This window comes from Martes martes (genome assembly GCF_963455335.1).
Source record: "Martes martes genome assembly, chromosome: 3".
Lineage (NCBI taxonomy): Eukaryota > Metazoa > Chordata > Mammalia > Carnivora > Mustelidae > Martes > Martes martes.
In genome coordinates, this window is record NC_137890.1 from 192,665,446 (window position 1) to 192,687,569 (window position 22,124).

General features: G+C 42.5%; 1 protein-coding gene across 16 annotated transcripts in view; it reads right to left on the bottom strand.

Moving 5' to 3' along the window:
- Positions 1-3,583: 3,583 nt before the first annotated feature.
- LOC308339306 (uncharacterized protein) overlaps positions 3,584-22,124 on the bottom strand; it is a 54,844-nt gene continuing 36,303 nt past the window's right edge. For 3 of the 16 annotated variants that reach the window (XM_080797844.1, XM_080797845.1, XM_080797846.1), the window contains 5 exons: positions 21,149-21,266; positions 10,075-17,543; positions 6,307-6,380; positions 4,465-4,589; positions 3,584-4,364 (listed from right to left, as the gene is read on the bottom strand). In XM_080797844.1, the coding sequence (XP_080653970.1) occupies positions 4,010-4,364; positions 4,465-4,589; positions 6,307-6,380; positions 10,075-10,099 (579 nt within the window). In that variant the 5' untranslated portion in view covers positions 10,100-17,543; positions 21,149-21,266 and the 3' untranslated portion in view covers positions 3,584-4,009. Of the gene's footprint in view, positions 4,365-4,464; positions 4,590-6,306; positions 6,381-8,218; positions 8,465-10,074; positions 18,812-21,148; positions 21,267-22,124 lie in introns of those variants that run through there. The other 13 variants (XM_080797841.1, XM_080797849.1, XM_080797847.1 and 10 more) reach the window with 13 other exon arrangements.

Below are 22,124 nucleotides of genomic sequence, written 5' to 3' on the forward strand. Positions count from 1 at the left end.
TTTTAGATCTATTTATTTATTTTATTATTTTTTAGAAGACTTTATTTATGTATTTGACAGACAGAGATCGCAAGTAGGCAGAGAGGCAAGTAGAGAGAGAGGAGGGAAGCAGGCTCCCCGCTGAGCAGAGAGCCCAATGTGGGGCTCGATCCCAGGACCCTGAGATCGTGACCTGAGCTGAAGGCAGAGGCTTAACCCACTGAGCCACCCAGGTGCCCCTATTTATTTATTTTAGAGAGAGAGAGAGTGAGCAGAGGAAGGGGCAGAGGGAGAGAGAGAATCTCAAGGAGACTCTCCACTGAGCATGGGGCCAGACATGGAGCTCGATCCCAAGACCCTGAGATCATGACCTGAGCCAACGCTGAGAGTTGGCCACTTAACTGATTGAGCCCCCCAGGTCCCCCTGTCCATTTTCTGTAGCATTGTGCCCTACTCGTATATTTGTTGGTTAATTTGGAAACCAGAGATCAGTTGGCAAACTAACTTTCCGGTTGAAGGCTATAATTCTGTTCTCAAGTGGAGAGGAATTATTGCCTTTTGTGCTTCAAAGGGAATAAGCTATGAAAGTCCCCTCCCCCTATCCCAGGTGGGTAGAATGGCCGACATGGTGTGGTATACAACTGATTGTGTTACTAGAATGCCATAGAGATCTTCTTCAAAAATTGTGGTCTATGTATTTTGGTATAGGAAATGTTGACACTTTTGAAGATAAATATTTGAAAAGGTTCTTGCTACTCCCAATGACCTGGAAATTAACATTTTTGAAATATTTCTGCCATTTTGAAACTTGAGCCTTCATTAATTACTTTTAAATTAGTTGTGAGAACTGTGTAATCTTATAATTGTAACCTACCAATAAAAATCTCTACCCTTGGACACCTGGGTGGCTCAGTGGGTTAAAGCCTCTGCCTTCAGCTCAGGTCATGATCCCAGGGTCCTGGGATCGAGCCCCGCATCGGGCTCTTTGCTCAGCAGGGAGCCTGCTTCCTCCTCTCTCTCTGCCTACTTATAACCTCTGTCTGTCAAATAAATAAATAAAATCTTTTAAATAAAAAAAAAACTCTCTACCCTTTTTAAAGAAACGTATTACGACCAATTTGAAATTTATAATTAATTAGGAATTAGCTGGAAAAGCTTCAAGACAACGAAGACTCTTGTGTAGATAAAGGCAGATAAATCTTGAGTTACAAATTAAGTCTTGTGTTAAACTTCTTTTCTCTTTTAAGAACAAGGGGAAATCAGAAAATAGAACTATTTTTAAACATCAGTCATATGTTGTGCAGGCCAAGAACACAGATATTTTCTTGACAGTGAGAAGTGCAAAATTTAGTTTCAAATACCCTGATCTCTGTGGATATACTATTTGAAGATAGTGTTCTATGTTGTTTGTTTAATGTCTTTTGGCTTTCTTTGTCAAAAATTCCAGTGATAGAGAAATAAGGAAGTCATTTGACTTTTGCAAATCTGAGTTTCTTCATTTATAAAATAGAATTCTCACACACACACGCACACACACGGTTGGGGGAAGACAGAGATACACATTTCATAGCAGTTAAATCAAATCTTGAGCTGTGGAGTCAGACAGGTATGGACTGATATCCTGGTTCTGTCATTTTCTAACCTTGGATAAGTTGATTCTCTAAACTTCAGTTTCTTTATTTGTAGAATAAGGATAATAATAGAATCTACTTCTAGGGCTCTTTTAAGGGTTAAATGAGGAATGCAGTTGAGTACATAGCATAGTGCTGGTATCTTGGACTTTGTATCTATTCAGTAAATTAAGTAATTATTGTTTTATTAAAAGCATTTTACAGATTCATAGTGCTAGTTGTTTTCATCAGAACCATTTATGAAAAGTGAGATTCAGGTGAGATCTGTATCTTCCTTCACAATATCAGAAGTAGTGACCACCCCCCTCAGATTCCCCATGCACACTTTACTCATTTTATAGATTCGCGTCCGACTTCTGCAGTCAGAAATGATTATAGCTAGCTAGAAATGCCTGCACCCATCCTTCTCACTGGCTTATAAATTCTGGAGGACAAGGACCATATATTTTGAGTTGAATTTTAATTTCACCCCGGCTGCAATTATACTGTCTGCACATAGTTAAATTATCAGCAAAGATAAAATTTCGGTCAACAGTTCATCCCTGCACTCTTGAGCCACACCAAAGAACAACTGAGAGGGAACCTCTACCTGACTGTTCTCTGGTTGGGGCCCAGCTCTACTAGATGAGTGCTTGTGGGGGTCCTACAGGGAGCTTTGGGGTAGGAAGAGTAGTTGGGCTTTGCTGGTCTCCAGGAGGAAAGCTAGCACTCTTCATGTTAACATGGTTGCTTGTGCCCTGGGTGTCCTTAGAGACGTCTATCAGGCCCTGATCTACCCCAGTGATTGTCTGCTCTTTGCAAAGAGTATATGTGATGGGATTATGAGACCTGAAATTCCATTTCTGCTAATAAATCTGCTTTCCTTCTAAACATACCCACATGTGCCCACACACAGACACATATACGCAGCTATATGTAACCATATGCAGAGTCCTCATTCAGTGCTAGTCCTGACCTGAGCTGCAATACCATTTTAATGGTGTGAAACTCCGTGGAAAGAAAATTAGAGAAGTCTGTCATAGGGTGCGTTTATTGTAATGCATCAGTATATCCATTTTAGAAGTGGGCGGTATTTTACATGGCTATTTTGTGTTACTTGAGGTTAATTATTTCAGATCTTTTTTGCTCATTTCTTTATAGTGTTCTGGAGAAAACTTTTATAAAGATGTAATCATAACTATGTCAATTTAATTCAATTCATTAAATCACTTTCGAGCTTCTATTACATACAAAGCACTGAACTAGGCAATATCAGAGATAGACAAATGAATACTACTACATGGTCCCTGGTCTCTGGAGAGGTCACAATTTAACATCACTAGCATTGTCAAAGTGTGTTTCTTCGTGATGATTCTATCCATATGTGGTATGCCTAATGGGGTATGAAACTGTTAAGCAAACATCAAAGCCTGCTCAATTTTTTTGTTGAAAAAGAGAATGTATATATATATAAATAATAATATGCTAGTTCCCAAGACTTACTTTTGACAAGCAACACAAACACTAATAAATATGAAATACGTTCAATTAAAAATTATAGTAAAGCTTAATCTATCCATATTATGAAAGAATGAGAATGTTTATGTATTTTAATTTTCCTGATAATGGAAACTTACATTCCTTTTTTTTTTTTAAGATTTTATCTATCTATTTGACAGACAGAGATCACAAGTAGGCAGAGAGGCAGGCAGAGAGAGAGGAGAAAGCAGGCTCTCCACGGAGCAGAGAGCCCGATGTGGGGCTCGATCCCATGACTCTGGGATCATGACCTGAGCTGAAGGCAGAGGCTTTAACCCACTGAGCCACCCAGGCGCCCCAGAAACTTACATTCCTTTTAAAGCACCAAAACATTTTAAATCTTAACCAGTTTGAGGTGTATCTTTCCAAAATGTGTGATCTATTTCTCTTCCCTTCTAAAGGTATGTATCCTGAACCAAATTTAACAGTTTCTTAATGAGACTGGAATATTATCGTGAACATAAAATCGTATGCTATATTATACATAGGGAAGTTTTCAGGAAAAATATTGAGGTGTACAATATAGTGGTTCAACAATTCCATACATCTACTTCAAGTATTTTTTCAGAAATCTTCTTCCCTTAGTGGTCTGATTGTCTGAGTCAGTCACTATTGCTATGTAATAAGTCACCCTAAACTTAGCAGCATGAAAAAAAATCGTTTTATTATGCTCTTAGAGTCTGTGGATCAGGAGTTCATTGTGAACAGGTCGGGGCAGCTCTTCTTTGCTCTGATGTCTGGCCCTCAGCTCGGAAGACTCAGGTGAGGAAGAGCGACTCTGGTAGACGACGTCTGCGGTACCTGGGACGAGAGGACCCAGTTGCAAGGTGGCGGCTCCCTCACGTGTCTGGCACCTGGGCCGGAGCGGCTAAAGGCCGGGTTTAGCTGGGACCGTTGCCCCGAACCCCTACCCAGCGCCTCTTCACGTGGTTTGTGCTGTTCACGGCCGGCGACTGAGTTCTGAGAGGGAAGGCCGCAAAGAGGGGCTTCCGGAAGGCGAGCCTTCGAAGAGAACCGAGGGCACGTTCCTGGCCTTTCCCCGTGGCCTCAGAAATCGTGCAGTGCCGCTGGGTTAGCAACGAGTGAGTCACGAGATCCGCCCCAGATTCAAGGGGACGAGACTGCGCCTCCGCTTGTGGACGGGGCAGTGGCCGGGCTCCACCGGAAGAGAGCAGGAGGGACGGGAGAGGTCGGTGCGGCCTTCTCTGGAAAACACAGTCCGTCGGCTGCCGGCCGCTACGTTTAAAAGGTAAATGTGAAATCAGAGTGTGCAGTCATTTGGGGGAGCCCTAAGGCTTTTCGTATGAATGGGGCGACTGAGTCTCAATACACGGACCTGAGGATAGCTAGTCTGGGGGCTGTGAGGCGGTGAGGGGATGCGGCGAGAAGGTGGCTGTCCGCAGGCCAGGGACAGAGATCTGGGGAGAAACCAGACCTGATCGTGGACTTCAGCCTCCAGAACTGTGAGAAAATAAATTTTTGCTGTTTAAGCCACTCAGTCTGTAGTATTTTGTGTGGCAGCCCTAGGTTACTAACACACCAGATAACTGACTTCTCGGAGGATATGGTCTTAGTCCTACTGCCCTACCAGCGTGCTCCTCTGTGCTCTCTCTGCTCCACCCAGATAGTCCCATTTCCTGTGCCATCCCTCAAGCTGTTCCTTCTATCTAGAAAGTCCTTTCCTTCTTGTCTGGGCCAATTAACTCATTTCTCAAGGCTCAGCTCCGATTCCTTCTTCTCTGTGTTTTACTTAACCATCTAGACAGAATTAGACACCTGATCCCCATACACATACCTTGATTTTATCATTTTTAATGTTGAGTGATAATTAGTCGTCTCTGATCCCCTCTCCCCAGCCATAGAATAAGATGGTTGAGGGGAGGGACCACATCCTGATTCCCCCAATCTCTGGTACAATGCCTGACATTTAGTAGGTGCTCAATACATATTTGTTGATTTCATACATTGCACTAGAAACACAAAAAATGTAAGATCTGGAAGACACCTCAATGATGATCCAATCTAGACTTTCACTTTATAAGTGAATAAAAGGTTGTTTCAGACAGATATTCCAAAGGAAATCACCACCACACTTCCAGTTAGTACAAAAAACACCCTGAAAAGAAAAAAAACCACCCTGAAAGGTAATAATTTTAGGGAAGACTGAACAATTGAAAAGGCACGAGCTCATAGAGTTGAGAAAGGGAATGTGTCCTGGACGTTGGGAGGGATATCGAGAAGGTTTGGAGACAGAGGGGGATGACTGCATAAAGTGAGTACCAAGTTAATGTGTGCACATTTAAAATACATTATTGTGATTTAGAGGGTCTATTCACAAATCGTTAAAGAAACTACATGTTAAATTTTGTTATTTTTATTATCTCTATCTCCTAATTTTCCCTACCTCATTTTTGATGCAAAGGTTGTTAAAGTGACACAAGTCAAAACTTTATTTAAATGTAGATTCCTTTATTTTCTGAGTAAAGCAGCATTGTGCTGTGTGTAACTGCAGATAAATTAAAATAATAATTTTCCCACCAATCAAATTTAAAGTAAGAGCAGAGATCTTAAACACCTCCTCTCAGTTCCAAACTTCCAAGGATAGGCAGGGTTGCGATCCGTCATCCCTCATCCATCTTCCCTCAGAAATACTTTCCATTCATTGGGGTGTCTGGGTGGCTCAGTTGGTTACATGGCTGACTCTTGATTTTGGCTCAGGTCATGATCTCAGGGTCGTGAGATCGAGCACCGTGCTGGATTCCATGCTGAGAGTGGGGTCAGCTTAAGGATTCTCTCTCTCCCTCTACCTCTCTCCCCACTCTCTCTCTCTAAAATAAATAAATCCTTTTTTTAAAAAAAGTGGGCGCCTCAGTGGCTCTGTTGGTTAAGCGACTGCCTTCGGCTCAGGTCATGATCCTGGAGTCCCACGATCGAGTCCCACGATCGAGTCCCACATCGGGCTCCCTGCTCAGTGGGAGTCTGCTTCTCCCTCTGACCCTCTCCCCTCTCATGCTCTCTCTCACACTCCCTCTCTCTTAAGTAAATAAATAAAATCTTTAAAAAATAAAATAATTTTTAAAAAAAGAAAAGAAAAAGAGAAATCCTTTCCATGCAGTCCTCAGGGGAAAATGCTAAGGGTTGTGAGAGTATGATTACTTTCTTGTCTCCTAAAACGTACTGGCAGTGTGGCCTCCAGGCAGTAACACGTGAAAGGGCCTGTTTGCCGTCCGCTTCTTAGAATGGTCTTTGTGTCTAAAGAGACAAACAAAACGAAAAATAACAACAACAAAATAGCAAGAAAGGCACAACAGGAGCCTACAACCGCACGCTTTCATTATGGAGATAAAGAGGATGTTGACCGACACCCAACCAGCAGCCCAGGGCTTGCCGTGCGCCTTCAGCCCACTGACACTCTGAGGCGCTCAGTTCACGGTTCACTTCCTGCGTGAGTGTGCGCGGGGCTGTGGACCGTTAGCTGTGAACATCGGCCAGAAGTTCCACGTGGCAGCATCGCTTGCCGTGTATGTGCGTGTGTGTGTGTGTGTGTGTGTGTGTGTGTGTGTGAGAACTTGGAATAATGACTTATCTTCATGACCCTCAGTTTTCTTGTCTGTCAAATGGGGATAACGATGCCTTTCTGGGGGGTTATTGTGAAGATTTGGTGAAATGATAAGGGAAGGGCACAGTGCCAGCCACTCACAAAGACAGATTTCCTTTTATCAGTGGCAACACTGGGGTTCTTTTTTTTTTTTTTTTAAGATTTATTTATTTTAGAGAGAGGAAGCGAGTGAAAGCGTGGGGCAGGGAGGAAGGGCAGAGGGAGAGGGAGAAGCAGGCTCCCCGCTGAGCAGGGAGCCAGATGCTCGATCCCAGGACCCTGGGGATCACGACCTGAGCCAAGGCAGATGCTTAACTGACTGAGCCACCCAGATACCCCAATACCTGGGTTCTAATTTTTAAAAACTAATTCTGTAATGACTTTTGACAAGTCAGGCCTTTGAAGCTCATTTTTCTCATATAAAATGAGGTGTTGGGCCAAGGGTATCTCTTTTAACTGGAACTTCTTAATGAAGAGGGACCCCCTCCATGGGGCCATCACTCACCATTTGACCTTGGCTTCCTCTTTTCTCCCTCTGCTTGTTGGGGTCACTGTAAGACCTGTGTTAGGAATCTTTATGAGATAATGACAAATGATTTGTCCCATACATGCCCAGGATTTCTCTTTCATGCATGGCTACCTCCTGAAAATGTTGAGATTACTAAGTAAATAATGTGTGCAGATGAAACATTTAATTGTGTTGTCATGGTCTGGGCTAGTGTTAGCACAAAGTTTCTGTTAGCGGCTCAGAGCTTGGATACCGTCAGGTATCAAATCCTTGTGCCTCCAAGCTCCACACTCTGTAGGAGTCATTCTCTCAGTATTTGTGCTTAAGAAAAAAATGGAGACTTGAGAGTTAATGATTGAAAGGACTTGATTGTAGAATTTTTAAAAAATCAGTAAGAGAATCCTGAACACACGAATGTCAGTCTGAAGGTTGACTATTTATATAGCCCAGGCCTAGGATTTCCTGTGTCTCTGCCAAGGTAGAAACTTACAAAAATGAGTCCCCTTTATCTTTCGCGTGTTAGAGTGAAGGTAATGAATGTGAAGTTTCTCAAATCCTGCTTTTCCCTGAAGTCCACAAGAATTAATGGGTAGCTAATAAGCACAGATTCTACGATGTATTAAGCATGATTTGTCTTCAGTGATGGGAAGAAAGTTCCCTTAGAATTGCAGTTTTCTAGAATATAAAGGGCACATAACACAGAATGAAGAAAAAAGCTTTGGAAAAGCAAGACTGTCCCTTTGAAAAGTAAGAAAGGAAATGGCAGTGGGAAAGGACGTGGGCGGCAGAAGATGATTCAGCCGGAGGGGGCTGGGGTGAGTGCTGTGGGCTGGTCTGACTGAGTGTGAAGTAGGCGGGCAGTTATGACTAGCATTGAATGGGAGATAATTAAGAGCAAGTCGGTACCAGTAACTGCCAGGGAAGGGAAGAGAATATGTCCAGAAAAAGCAGTTCTTTATTTTAATGCTGAATTTAAACACCTACCCGTTTGGGGCTTGAGAATTTCATTTTGAAATGAAAAAGTGTTTGCCGGAAACAGCATGCAGATAATTGTGAAATTTTACATGCCTTCTTCTAGTTGTTGTGCTGCAAGAGTTTCAAAATGAAATAACTGTGCTGGCTCCTCTTTCGTAGAAAGAACATACATTTTAAAATATGAGCCATTCTCTAAAGGAAAAGACAGTGCTGCTCAAAGTCATGCACAGCACAAGTATCGTGTTTCAATTTGGGATCAGCTACACATACATTTCTGAATCGTTTTTTAAGAGAAAGGGCTGAAAACGCACAGCTTCCATCGTCCTTTAAATAGCTTTCTGGATTGAGGAGCATTATAATTAAACTGCACCGAGTGTCACTGTAGAGAAGCTTCTAAATTATGGGTCTGAATGGGGGCGAGAAATGCTATTTGATTGCTTGACAATCAAACCAGAAGATGTTCAGATATGCTCACCCCAGACTTATTGTAATTATATCAGATGGAGACGTGGGAGGAATAGGTGTAGCCTTGAATTCAGTAATTACTTGTTTATCTCTCTTTCAAAAATTTAAAAGAAAAACTATTCATAAATACTCAGGAATGCATATTCACAGAGTAGTCTTGTATAAGAAAGAACAGATTAGCAAGTAATCAGTCCCTTCAGTGTGTCCCAGAAATTGGTCATGAAAACATGACCATGTATGCCCTCAAAGTACTCTCAAACTTCGGAAACTAGTACACTGAACTCTTCAATAGGTACTTTATTTCACACGGAATGTCAGAAGGGATGTCCGTCAGGGCTCTGAAATCTACTTGGTGCACTGGTTTGCTCTTTGCTCCCCGGAAGCTCTCCTTTCTCTCTTAAGGTGGAAAGGAATAGGGAGATGTTCTCAGAACATCGCTCAGACAAGTCAGAACCTTTCTTGCCCTTTAAAGAGGCCCAAAAGATGCCTCTTGGGAGGAAGGTAAGGATCTAATACCATGCCAGCACCTTTACAAAGTGTTTGATACTCTGTTAGGTACCACATATGGGGAACAAATATTAAACATTTGACTGGGAAACAAACTTCCCAGTTTTTTTGCCTAAAAACTATCAGGCTGAAAAAGGAAGACAGCACAGTTTTCATGATGCTTTCCCAGGTGAAAAACTAAGATCATAAATTATACACATAATACATGTATTATCTATATAAGCAAAATGATGTCATGTTCTCCAGTCTTCTGGATTGACCTTTCCTTTAACATTTAACAAACTATGGATCTAGTTTCCATCTCATGTGATGGGAAAGTCCATTATCCTCCTCCAATCTTCCCTCTCCTGGGCATTTTTCACTCCAGATTCTCACTACTGGTTTTGTATACTAATTAACAATTTTTCTTTCATAGATAAATGAGTGAAATGTAGAATATATTCAAGAACAATTAAACAATTTAAGAATTGGGATGAATGGTTCTTTCTGAAGAGGGATATTTCTAGACAGTAGTACCTAGTCCCGTCAAGTGAACCACTAGCCAGTCATAGACAGTTTCACTTTAGTAAGGGGAAGATATTTCTGTGGGTCAGAGGTTTCCCAAGACAGCCTCGGGATCTAGGGATGCAGAGCCCTTCATCTCTGGAGGTGTCTGAGTATTCACTGGCTACAGGAACTTGAGATTTTCTCACAGAAGTAGACCCTGAGACGAGGATCCACACAGAAGTAGCTTCTCCAGTAGGTGAACCCAGGAAAGACTGGTACGAAAAACAGAAGTGAGACAAGAAAAGGATGCTGGGTGTGAAGGATATACTGTTCACACAAGAGTCCAATATAGAAATAGGAACTCTAATTTCATTTGGAAATTCTGGAGACCAGTCTAAAACACTCACCTCGGGAGAGAGCTGGGATGCTCATGCACAAATTTCCATCAGCTGAGGTTGAAAACTACTCCAGGAAACCATCAGTCCTCTGCCGTTTTCCGCCTGCCTGGCGCTATTGCTGGCAGTTGAAAGCCAGGCTGGGACACGATGAACTGGTCAGAATGAAAACGGTGTAAGTCAGGGTCTCAGTAGTATCTGTTACACTAACTAAAAACTCGAGAAGGCTACTGTAGAAAAGAGACTGTAACATGATAACCAAAGGACTGACTAATGCCCAGGGATGTGCATTTAATGGCTTTTCACAGTGTCAATTTTTGAAATTGAATTTGAATGACCACAGGTGCTACCATACCCTCTTCAGTATGCCTCAAGCCCCATTACTCTCTACGGCTAGTCTCACGTGTTTGCATCACTTGTCTGCTCTTTGAATTTGCTGCCCAGAAGGAAATTCAAATCTGAGACAACGGATGAGTCTGGGGAATCTTGCAGGTCACTGCCGACTGTGAAATTCTGTGCTGCTATGACTAGATGATCCCTAAAACTCCTTTCAGCAATAAAATTTTGTAGTTTAATTATATGCTGTCTTTTTAATTATCTTTGCAAGTTCCTTAAGGCCAGTAATATAGGTGCATAAATGCTCTTGACTGGCTAAAATGCAATTATGCAATTCTAAATGCTAATAAATACAGCCACAGTCATGTATAAATTCACTAGCCTGACACACATCTGGACAGATAACAAAGAGGAAGAGCTCAGTGTTCAGCAGGCTTGATTTAGGGTCTACGGTCACACCTCGGTGAATTTGTTAAGGCAAGCGTGCACGCCGATGCTCACCCACTTCGCCTGACATCGCAAGGAGAGATGACCTTGGCAGACAGCGTTGGAGCTTTAAAAATTGACCTTACAGTATGCTAAGTGCAAGAAGCCAGACATTCAAGGCTATATACTGTATGATTCCATTTATATGGCATTCTGGAAAAGACAAAACTGTCTGGACGGAAATTAAGTCCCTCCTTGCAGGGTTGGATGTTATGGTGGGGGCAGCTCACTACGAAGGGGCAAGAGGGAGCTGTGTGGGGTGATGGAAGTGTCCCGTCTTCTTCCTCCTGGGTTACACCGGGGTGCACGTTCGTCAGATATCATCAAACTGTACATGGAAAAGGATGAATGTTATTGTATTGTATATTATATATCTATGTATAATACATTATATATATACACACATATATGTGTATACACACATACATATGTATATATATATACACACATACATACATATATATGTGTACATATACATATACATATATATGTATACATATATACATATATATACACACATACATATGTATATATATATACACACACACACACACACACGTATATATATAAAACCTCAGTAAATCTGACACTTTAAACAATTGAAGAAAAAAACAAACCTCTAGGTCCCAGGCAAGTTCCTTACCTGCTGCCACGTGGGAAGCTTCCCCCACATCCCAGGAAACCCCGGGGAAACTGGACTGGACGTCCTCTCAGATAAAAACACAGTTTCCCTAGCCCCTGCGTTACCTCTTCCTTTTAGCTCCAGATCATCTTTGCTCCTCCAACTTGACAAAACCAGGTCAGTGGATGAAATAAGGTTTGTTCCGTTGTTTTCAACTTCCCGCAACAGTATCTGCCTTAAGCCTTTTTACCCCGCGTGTTTTTCTCTAGGCCCAATTTCAGAATTCACAATCCAGTACACTGATGTACACTGATGTACACTGATGTGTTTGTTCTTCACTTGCGGAATGGACACCCGCAGGGGTATCTGGCTTCCGAGCAAAACCCTAGGCCGAAGAACCCTAAGTTGAGAGGAGCGACAATGTGGTTTGACTAAGCCCGAACGCCTCCAAGATTTACTTCAAAAGCTGAAGGGCTGGTCTTCCCGGTCCAGTCCGTTTCTGTTTTCTTGACTTGCCTGTGCACGATCCCTTCCTGAAGAAGCTTGTCCTGGATTCTCCCGTGGGTGAGCTGCTCTCCGTGCGGCTCCTTCAGGGGCAGCTGCGAGGGCACTAACGCGGGGAGCAGCCCGCAGGACGGAGTGTCGGGGTCACTGCAGCTCCCTAGACAAGGAGAGTGCGTGCCGCTCCGTCGGGGAACGAGGGTGAGTCTAAGAACCTGGGCCTGCACCGTGTATCTACTCTTGTCTCTGCCAGCCTCGAGCGTCCGGCACGTTCCCCGCCTCACACGAGGTGCTTGGTAGCGGCCGGTTATTGGACGGACGGACCCCTACTTCTCTCCGTGCCAGGGTTTCCCTCCCGGGCACTTGGACTCGCCCCTCATAGCTCCGTGCCACATGCTGACCCTCCAGATCCGTCCTTCCCTCCCAGCCAGCCCTGAAGTGTGTCCTAGGCCCCCCTTCTCTGAGCTTTCCCAAGATCTCCTCATACCTATCGTGGCCTCCATCCCTCTGTATTTTAACTGTTTCCTTAGTTTCTCTGCCCACCCCCTCCTCCAACAGTAGGCTATGAGCCTTTCATTCTTGGTGTATGTGTGTGTTCTATCTGGAACATTCTTGGTGTATGTGTGTGTGTGTTTTCTATCTGGATTCCTTATAAATGTTTGCCCGTGAGCCAATAAAAACTTGCTCATGCTACTTTCAGAAGTCAGCTGTGTTCGTTGGAAATGATTTCAAATACAAGTGAAAGAAAAGCTTGCTAACCTGTGTTGGCTTATACAAATAGACATTTCTTTGTCTGGTGTAAAAAAGGTTTGGAGAAAAGCAGCTGCTGACCATGGTTTAGACATGCAAGAGGTCAAGGCCAGAGATTTCTGTGATTTATTTGACATTTCCTTTATGATAACAAGATGGTTTTTTAAGCGCCCAGCTTTTGAGATTAAGTGAAAAGGAGCTATATTAGTTTTCCACTGTTGTGTTACAAATTGCCACCAATTTAGGAACTTAACACAAATTTGTTATCTCACAGTTACTATGGGTCAGGAGTCTAGTCACTGGTTGAATTCTCTGCTCAGAGAATCACTAGACTGTAATCAAGGTGTCAGCTGGGGCTACATGTCCTCCGAGGTTCAGGTCCTCTTTGAAGCTCGCTGATGGTAGAATTCAGTTCCTACGACTGAGGCTCTCACCTCCTAGAGGCTGCTCCAAAGCAGTTCACAACATTGCTGTTTGTTTTCTTTTAAGAGTCTGGCAGGAAATGATCTCTTTCAAAAAGCTTGCCTGATTACGTGAGGCCCACTCCCTTTTGATTGACTCGAAGTCAACCAGTTGGTAACATAATCATAGGGCGATATCCCATGGTTCCACATACTCAAAGGGAGGGGATTCTACAGGGCATGGACACCAAGAGGCCATCTGAGAATTCTGCCTATCACGGGAGCGATGTCATTTGAAAAGCAAATGGCTTCTCAGAGTTCCTCATAATAGAGTTCTGCTTATATCTCATTGGGCAGAACTACATTATGTAGCCAGTGCTAACTGTAAGGAAGGCTAGTAAAGAGGACCTCTAGCTTTTCCAGCTTCTACAGAGAAGACAAGAAAAGGAGAGGGGCTGGGAATAGATGTTGGATTAGTCCATCGACAGACAAATCCCCTCAAAACCTTAATTATAGAAGATTAGATCTGGAAGAGCACTGAAAATCATTTAGTACAGCTTTTCAGTTTTCTAGATAACAAAACCGAGGTCCAGAGAACTTAGGGACTTTCTTGAAGTCACACATGATTTCCTTTGATGCACTGGACAAAGCTACCCTACCATATTCAGCTTCTTTAACAGTTTAGTTTATCAAATCTCAAAAAAAAAAAAAAAAGGAAGGAAGGAAGGAAGGCAGGAAGGCTATTATACAAATAAACTAATGGTGGAGTAATCTCTCTTGAAGCTGATCACTGATATGCCTTTCTATCACATAAAACAGGTTTCTACCTTCTACTCGTAATTTGTGAAGCCAGCAGCTCTGGCAAGAGGGACGGCTGGTAAGGCACAGATGCAGAGGGCAAGTCCGCATGAGTCAGAGAAAGTAGATACACTCGTGGCTCAGGAAGTCAGGGAAAGCATCAAAGAGGGCCTGGACTTTGAGATGAGCCTTAAAGGACAGATAACGGCGTAGCACTGAGAGTTCGAGGAAGGCGTTCCGTCTAGAGGGAAACAGCAAAACAGAAATGATACGTTAAACTAGAAAAATGTGCAAGGAGAGATCAACTCAGCTCAGCCAGGCGAGTTTCAGAGGCCGATTTATTAGTCAAAGAAAGAGGTAGTGATGACTTGAACTTAGAGGTGACAATGAGGGTGAAAGGCATGACTGTGAGACGGAAGGAAAGCTGGATGTGCTGATCGGACAGGTTTTCCCTGAGTTTCTAAGCACAAATGTAGAAAGTGGGTTTATTCGCTTCCTATCCGCAGTCCCGTAACCAGTCCCCGCACATACGAAATACTCAAGTGTTTTTGGTTGAATTTCTGAATGATTTGGTACAGAAGAGAAAGGAAAGGTGAAAAGAGCCACGTGAGGCTGGATTGGAGGTCGGGAGGAGGGCGGAACTGGAGAGGGTATGGAATTCAGTTTCAGGTATGTTGAGCCCCAGGTAACTTCTGGAACCCAGCGGTGGTATCCAGTGGGTCCCTTGGGAGAGGAACCCAAGAAGCTGCCGGGCCTGGAGATGTGTATTTGCAATTTGTAGCTGTGAGGGGGAAAAAAAAGGTAGTGGAGAACTTTAGGCGGCGCTTACAGGTAGAAGGGGGGAAGACAAGGCAAAAAAGGAGAATGACGAGTTGAGAATATGCCTAAGGAGAGAAGATGACAGATCCCAGCGGACAGGGAGTAAGAGCGTCTCAGTGACAGTAACCGACAGCGAACACGACCATTTCAGAGAGAGTGGGGGAGGGAACGGAGAGCGAGGGTTTGAAGAACGAGTGCGGAGGAAGAGCTCACAGCTAGTACAGTTCACTCTCAGAAGTTTTAAAGATTTTATTTTTATTTATTTTAGAGAGAAAGTGTGTGTCTGTGTGTGCATGAGCGGGGGAGGGGCAAAGGGAGAGAAAAGCTCAAGCGGACTCTGCGGAGCTCAGAGGACAGCGCGGAGCTCAATCCCAGGACGCCGAGATCATGACCTGAGCCAAAACCAGGGCTCAGACGCTTAACCGACTGAGCCACCGGGTTCCCCCCGGAAGTTTTAACGATAAGAGGAAAATCAGGGATGACAGAATGAAGGGAAGATGGTTTGGTTTATTTGCTTTTGAAAATGAGAGTGACCTGGGCACTTAGCTTCTGTTCAGCGGGATGCGTCGGGGAAAACGGATCGTGAATATAGAAGAGAGATCCTGCTAAGGGAGACCTCACAGCCCCTGGAGGGCACTGGAAGGAACTATCAGGGGAGGAACTATCCCTTATCTTCTGAAGCGAGAGGAAGAAAAAAGGAGAGAGAAGGAAAGGAAGGCTTTTTCCATCGCCCTGTCACTTTGCCGCCCCTGGGCCACTTTGAAAACCTCGCTGAATCTCAGTCTCCTCTTGCATGAAGTCAAGCCTGGCTTAGGTGGGCCGTAGGATAAACTCTGTAGTTTTGCTCTAGACAAACTTCTTAGGATTCCCTCCCCTCCCCTGCTGTCGTCAAGCAACCAATTGACAATAATGGTGATAACAGCAATAACAGCAGACAAGTCTCAAAGGGCATACCCAGCTCGGGTGCATTCTGAGAAGCTACACAGGGGAGAAATCATTTGAGTGTACCTTGAAAGATGGCATGTGTATGTATATATGTATATTAAGCGTCTTAGTGCAAATATCTCAAATCTTATAGGTAATGCGGTCTAATACTTATTCTATTTCTTTCCTGAGTTCAGTCGACTCTCTCCTTTCTTCCTGGCTTTTTGTCTGTTACTGTTTCTCATATTCCCAAATGCTTGTTTGAGGATATATAATTCAGTTTGGAGAGTTGTGTTACAGCGGTGAATTTTCTCCCACTTTGACATTATTTGGAAGAGGAGTTTTACGAGTTGAATTTTTTGGATTCTTTTTGTCTTTTTAAAATATTTTTATTTTTTAGATTCTTTTTATTTTAATTTTAATGATGTCTCTTGCATGAAGACTGAGGTGCATTTCCGTGGGCAGGGCTGAACAGTGGGGTGGTTGCAAGATTTCCGGATCAAGAGCGCCCTCTTCTGTCAGTGTAGCAAAGTACTTTCTTTTTTCTTTCTTTTTTTTTTTAATTGATTAATTATTATTTTATGGAAGAGGATTGATAGGAAAAGAGATTATGCTTCCTTCCATTTTTAAAAAAGATTTTGTTTGTTTATTTTGAGAGAGAGCGTGCTAAAGCGGGAGAGAGCAAGAAGAGCAGGGAAGAGCAGTGGAGGGAGGGAGAAGCGGAGCGGAGAGCCCGAGGTGGGGCTCCATCCCAACACCCTGGAATCATGACCTGAGCTTAAGGCAGATGCTTAACCCACTGAGCCACCCAGGTGCCTGCCTCCTTCCATCTTAGAGAGAGAGGGGGTCTGATAGTTTCCTAAATTTGCCCCTCAAGTTTTTTCCCCTTACCCTGCATGATTTCTGAAAGCCACCTCTACCTTCTTCTGACCCTTCTGCCTAAAGCTCTGTCTCTCCAAGACTGACCCCTTGCACGTCACACGCACTGCGAGATACCGTCTCTGTAGCAAGCGCTCTCATCTATCAGCATGTTTTTTCGGTATTTTCAAAACTAAGTGGACTTTCTCTTTCGGTTGGTGGCTTTAGATCAATCTCAAATCCATCACTAGCTCCCCTTTTCTAAACTCTGCACAGTTTTTCTCAAACTGACTTTGTTTTCCTGAGAGGGGTTTGCATCAGAAGTGTGGGGGCAACTCGCTGGGGCTCAGTGTTTATTTTCTACTGACAGTTAATTTGAAGTTTGGACACTCTGCTTTCTAGTTATTATGAAGACATGGGCATTCTGTAGTGTTATTTGATCTTCTTGCTCTTGGTGCTTTTTGTGGAGGGAAGAATGTGAGAGATTCTGACTCATTCCGCTACTGTTACGTTGGCTACCTAGAATTCCTCCATAATGTTTGCTCTCAATGTAATTTACCAACAAGATACATAGGAGTCCATTGACTCAAATTATCGCATCTTTCTCTTTAAGCTTCTGTATCAGTTAAGAATTCGATTGGGCTGCTGGTTGAAGAGATTCCAAAGTCAATGGTTTAAACAAATAAGGGGTTTTTCTTGTGTAAAAAGAGGTTCGTGGCAGTGAGCATTGGTTCAGCAGCACAGTGATGTCAGTGTTTATATCTCTGTGACATCGTAGCCCTTCTCTTAAGGTTGCCACAGTTACAAGAGGATTGTTCCAGTTCTAGCATCAGCTCTAGAATCCAGCCAGGAAGAAGGACACAGTACACAGGGCCAAAGGTATTTGTTAGCTGTCAGCTCCATTTTAAAGATCTTCACTGAAAGCCCCATCGAAAAACTTTTGCTTATGCCTAATTGTCCAAAGCTGGGTTGATGATAACCTCTAGCTGCAAGGAAAAATGGGAAATGGAGTCTTTGTTCATCTGGGGGCTTTTTGTTTGTTTTTCCTAAGTACCTTATTACCCACAACAAAACCGGGGAGCTCATAATAAGGAAAAGGATATAGAGTAGGCAACTAACAGTTCTCTTCTACAGCTCCCAAATTGCAGAGCAGAGAGTTGCTGGTCTTGCACCATTGACCCAGAAACAATTCCCAGACCCATGATTACTGACCATCTTTGGAAGGTTCTAGGAGAAACCCAAATCAGAAGAGGTAAGAAAATGACCTAAGGACTGACCAACTATGGAAAATGGTCAGAATAAAGTAAAACTAAACATTGTCCCAGACTGATTGACCCTTATCTCAGGAGAGAGCCAAAGAGCTAACAAGCAGTTCTTATTTAAGAAAAAAATAAATAAAACACATTAAGGAATACCTTAGTTTGTAAACAAGGACATAGTTCTTGTCATATCTTTTGTCTTTTCTCCATTCTTTCTCTAAATGGACATAATTCTATATAATGAGAAAACTTCTTTAGGACATAAAGTCTAGTAGAAGATCATCTGCTCTCAGCATGGAAAGTTCTAAAATTCATTTCCAAAATGAAACTCAACCATTTCATCACACACACACACACACACACACACACTCCTAGAGACTTTCATGTATGATACCCTCATAGATACATGTCTCCAGGTAATCATGAACTGAGTTACATATCCATTTGAATAACCTCATTTGCTGAAATCGTACATTATTCTTTGGTCTTAAATGCAAGCTACTTTTGTAGGTACCCCAATTATTTAAGATTGATTTCAGAGACTAGGGAACGAGATAGTGAAAAATCTCCAAGCCCAAAGACAAGCATCCAAGTTTATGAACACACCCATTTATTTACTTCAGCAGACAGAATCTTGGCATATAATAATTACATTTTGAGCCACAGAAAACGCTTAGGAGATAGGAACTTCTGATTCTACCACTAGCTAACTGTGCTGTTTAGAGCAATTCACTTAGCCTCTCTGAACATCATTTCTTATTTTTAGAAGAGTGAAATTGGCATTAGTGTTTATTTCCTCTAAGTTCCAAAATCCTATGGTTTTGGAGATTCTAATATTCAGTTAGCATTTGTTCAATGTCTGCTCTGTGTTAGGAACTGTTCTACACACTATGGACACATTATAGTCTAGTTAATACAATGGGGGAGGATTTTTAAGTCAATTCAAAAGAGAGGGTAGGGGCGCCTGGGTGGCCCAGTGGGTTAAAGCCTCTGCCTTCGGCTCGGGGCATGATCTCAGGGTCTTGGGATCGAGCCCCGCATCGGGCTCTCTGCTCAGCGGGGAGCCTGCTTCCTCCTCTCTCTCTGCCTGCTTCTCTGCCTACTTGTGATCTCTCTGTCAAATAAATAAATACAATATTTTTTTTAAAAAGAGAGGGTAAATAAAATACCTAGAAATAAATTGAAACAAAAGGTGAAAGACCTATCCACTGAAAACTACATAACATTGCTGAAAGAAATTACAGACTTAGATAGATGGAAAGACATCCCATGTTCATGGGTAGCAAGACTTAATATTGTTAAGATGGCAGTAGTACCCAAAGTGATCTACAGATTCAATATAGTCTCCATCAAAACTCCAACCACCCTTTTTGCAGAAATGGAAAAGCCAATATTCAAATTTATATAGAATTGCAAGGGGCCTTGAATAGCCAAAACAGTCTTAAAAAGAATAGTAAGAGGACTCACACTTTTCAAAACTTACAATAAAGCTGCAATAATCAAAGTGGTATAGTACTGGCATAAAGACTGACATATGGACCAATAGAGTAGAATTGGGAGTTCAGAAATAAACCAATGCATCTATGGTCAATTGATTTTTTTTTAAAGATTTTATTTATTTATTTGACACAGAGAGATCACAAGTAGGCAGAGCAGCAGGCGGAGACAGAGGGGAAGCAGGCTCCCTGCTGAGCAGAGAGCCTGATGCGGGGCTCGATCCCAGGACCCCGAGATCATGACCTGAGCCGAAGGCAGAGGCTTTAACCCACTGAGCCACCCAGGTGCCCCAATGGTCAATTGATTTTTGACAAGGCCGCCAAATCCACTTAATGGTAAAACACCAGTTTCTTCAACAAAAAGTGCTTCTACATATAAAAAGAATGAAGTTGGACCTCTATCTTACGTAATATATAAAAATTAACTTAAAATGGGTCAGAGAACTAAATATAAGTGCTGAAACCATAAAACTCTTAGAAGGAAATAGAGGCAAATCTTCATGATCTTGGATTTGGCAGTGGATTCTTAAGTAAGACCAGAAGTGGGCAATGAAAGAAAAAAAGAGATAAACTGGATTTCATCAAAATTAAAAACTTTTATGTATCAAAGGACATTATCAAGAAAGTGAAAAACCAACCTACAGAATGGGAGAATATATTTGCAAATCACATATCTGATGAGGAATTAATATCTAAAATATATAAAGAATTCCTACAACTCAACAATGAAAAACAACCCAATTAAAAACTGGGCAAAGAGGGGTCCCTGGTGTCTCAGTCACTAAGCATCTGCCTTTGGCTCAGGTTATGATCCCAGAGTCCTGGGCTCGATCTCCGCATCTGGCTCCCTGCTCCACGAGGCTGCTTAGTCCTCTCCCTCTGCCCTGCTCCCGCTGCTGTGCTCTCTCTCTCTCTCTGTCAAATAAATAAGTAAAATCTTAAAAAAAAATGGGCAAAGAACTTCAATAGAAAATTCTCCAAAGAAGAAATACAGATGGCCAATAAACACATGAAAAATGCTCGACATCACTGATCATTAGGGAAATAAAAAATGAAAGCCGCAATAAGATACCACTCCGCACCCATTAATATGGCCATTGTCAAAAGGAAAATAACAAATATTGGCAAGGATGTGGAGAAAGTGGAAACCTCATCCTTTTCTGGTAGTAATGTAAAATGGTGCAGCCATTATGGAAACAGTTTGATGGTTCCTCAAAAAGCAAAACATGAAACTACTACATGACTCAGCGATTCTATTTTTAGGTATATACCATAAAGAATTAAAAACAGGGACTTGAATAAATATTTGTATGTCAATGTTCATTGCAGCATTACCACAATAGCTAAAAAGTAGAAAAAATTTAAGTGTTTATCAACAAATGAGTGGAGAAATAAAATGGGACATAGATCTATAATGGAATACTATTTGGCCATAAAAAGGGAATGAAGTTCTGATACATGTTCCAACATGGATGAACTTGAAAACATTATGCTAAGTAACATGAGCCAGGCCAAAAAGGACAATTATATAATTGTTCACTTAAATGTAATACAAGAATATGAAATATCTTCTACAAAATATTTGGAATAGGCAAACTCATAGAGACAGAAGGTAGTTTAGAGGTTATCAGGGGTTGGGATAAGGGAATTACTGATTAATAGTCACAGTTTCTGTTTGGGTGTTGGGACTAGGAAGTGGTGATTATTTATCTAATGCTGTGAATGTAATTAATGCCACTGAATTATACACTTAAAATTGATTAAAATGTAAGTTTTATATTACATATATTTTAACCACAGTAACATTTTTCCCCCAGAAATCAGAAGGTAACATACCTAGGTAGGAAGATTTGGAGACAGCTTCCTTAATAGGAAGCCACTGGCTCTGCCTTGAGACATGTATGCAGATGTATACAGACGCAGACTTAATCGTGCGTAAACACAATCCAGGTACCTAAACACAGATACCCAGATAAACACAAGAGTTACATGCCTCTTGGTATGTACATACCTACATACCTACCTGTATATAAGGGCGGTTGGTTTGAACCACCATCAGAATTCAACCATTCGCACTGTATTGGTGCATATACCTACACATTGCATTATGTAGTGATTTAGCTACACGGGTTAACCAAAGAACCTGTTCACCTACTGAAAAGCTGTTCCATATGCTACACACACAGAAATCCTAATGCGTGATGTAACAGCGAACGGGTTCAAGGGCATGTAAATGGGTTCACTGATTGATAGGAGGGAGAATCAGGGTCGTGAGCAAAGGGACAAGTGTTGGAAGCTAAGAGTTGTGCGGAATGGAGGGGGTTGGAGGATGGGTGAAATGACTGAGTGGGAAGATGAGTGGCTGTCATAAGAGAGCATCATACAGCTTCTTTGTCAAAGAGATTCAAATCAGAAAAGGCTTGAGTTGCCAAGTTTTACTCTTTCTCTCCGCTGCTACTATATGATCTCTGGTTGTCAGAGAACAAGCGATGCACTCAGTTACCTTTGGAATTGCACTAGCCCTTCTGGCGGCTCCCCACACGATTGTAGGGGAATTCTCGGGTGAGTTCGATGAGCTTTCTGTGTCTTCCTTCTGCCCAAATACAATGAGCCCCTCTCCCACACTGAGTTCAGCAGTGGGAAGGTGCTATGTGCACTGGCATCAAGCTAGGGACCGAGATTGAGGAGGGAAGCCCCACACTGACCGAGATCTTTTTATGGATGGTCAAGCTGCAGACGTGAGATGCTGGGAATGGTGAGTCCCGAGCTAACGAGCAGCATTTAGAGCTGGTTCTCGAAGGGAATAGCCAGT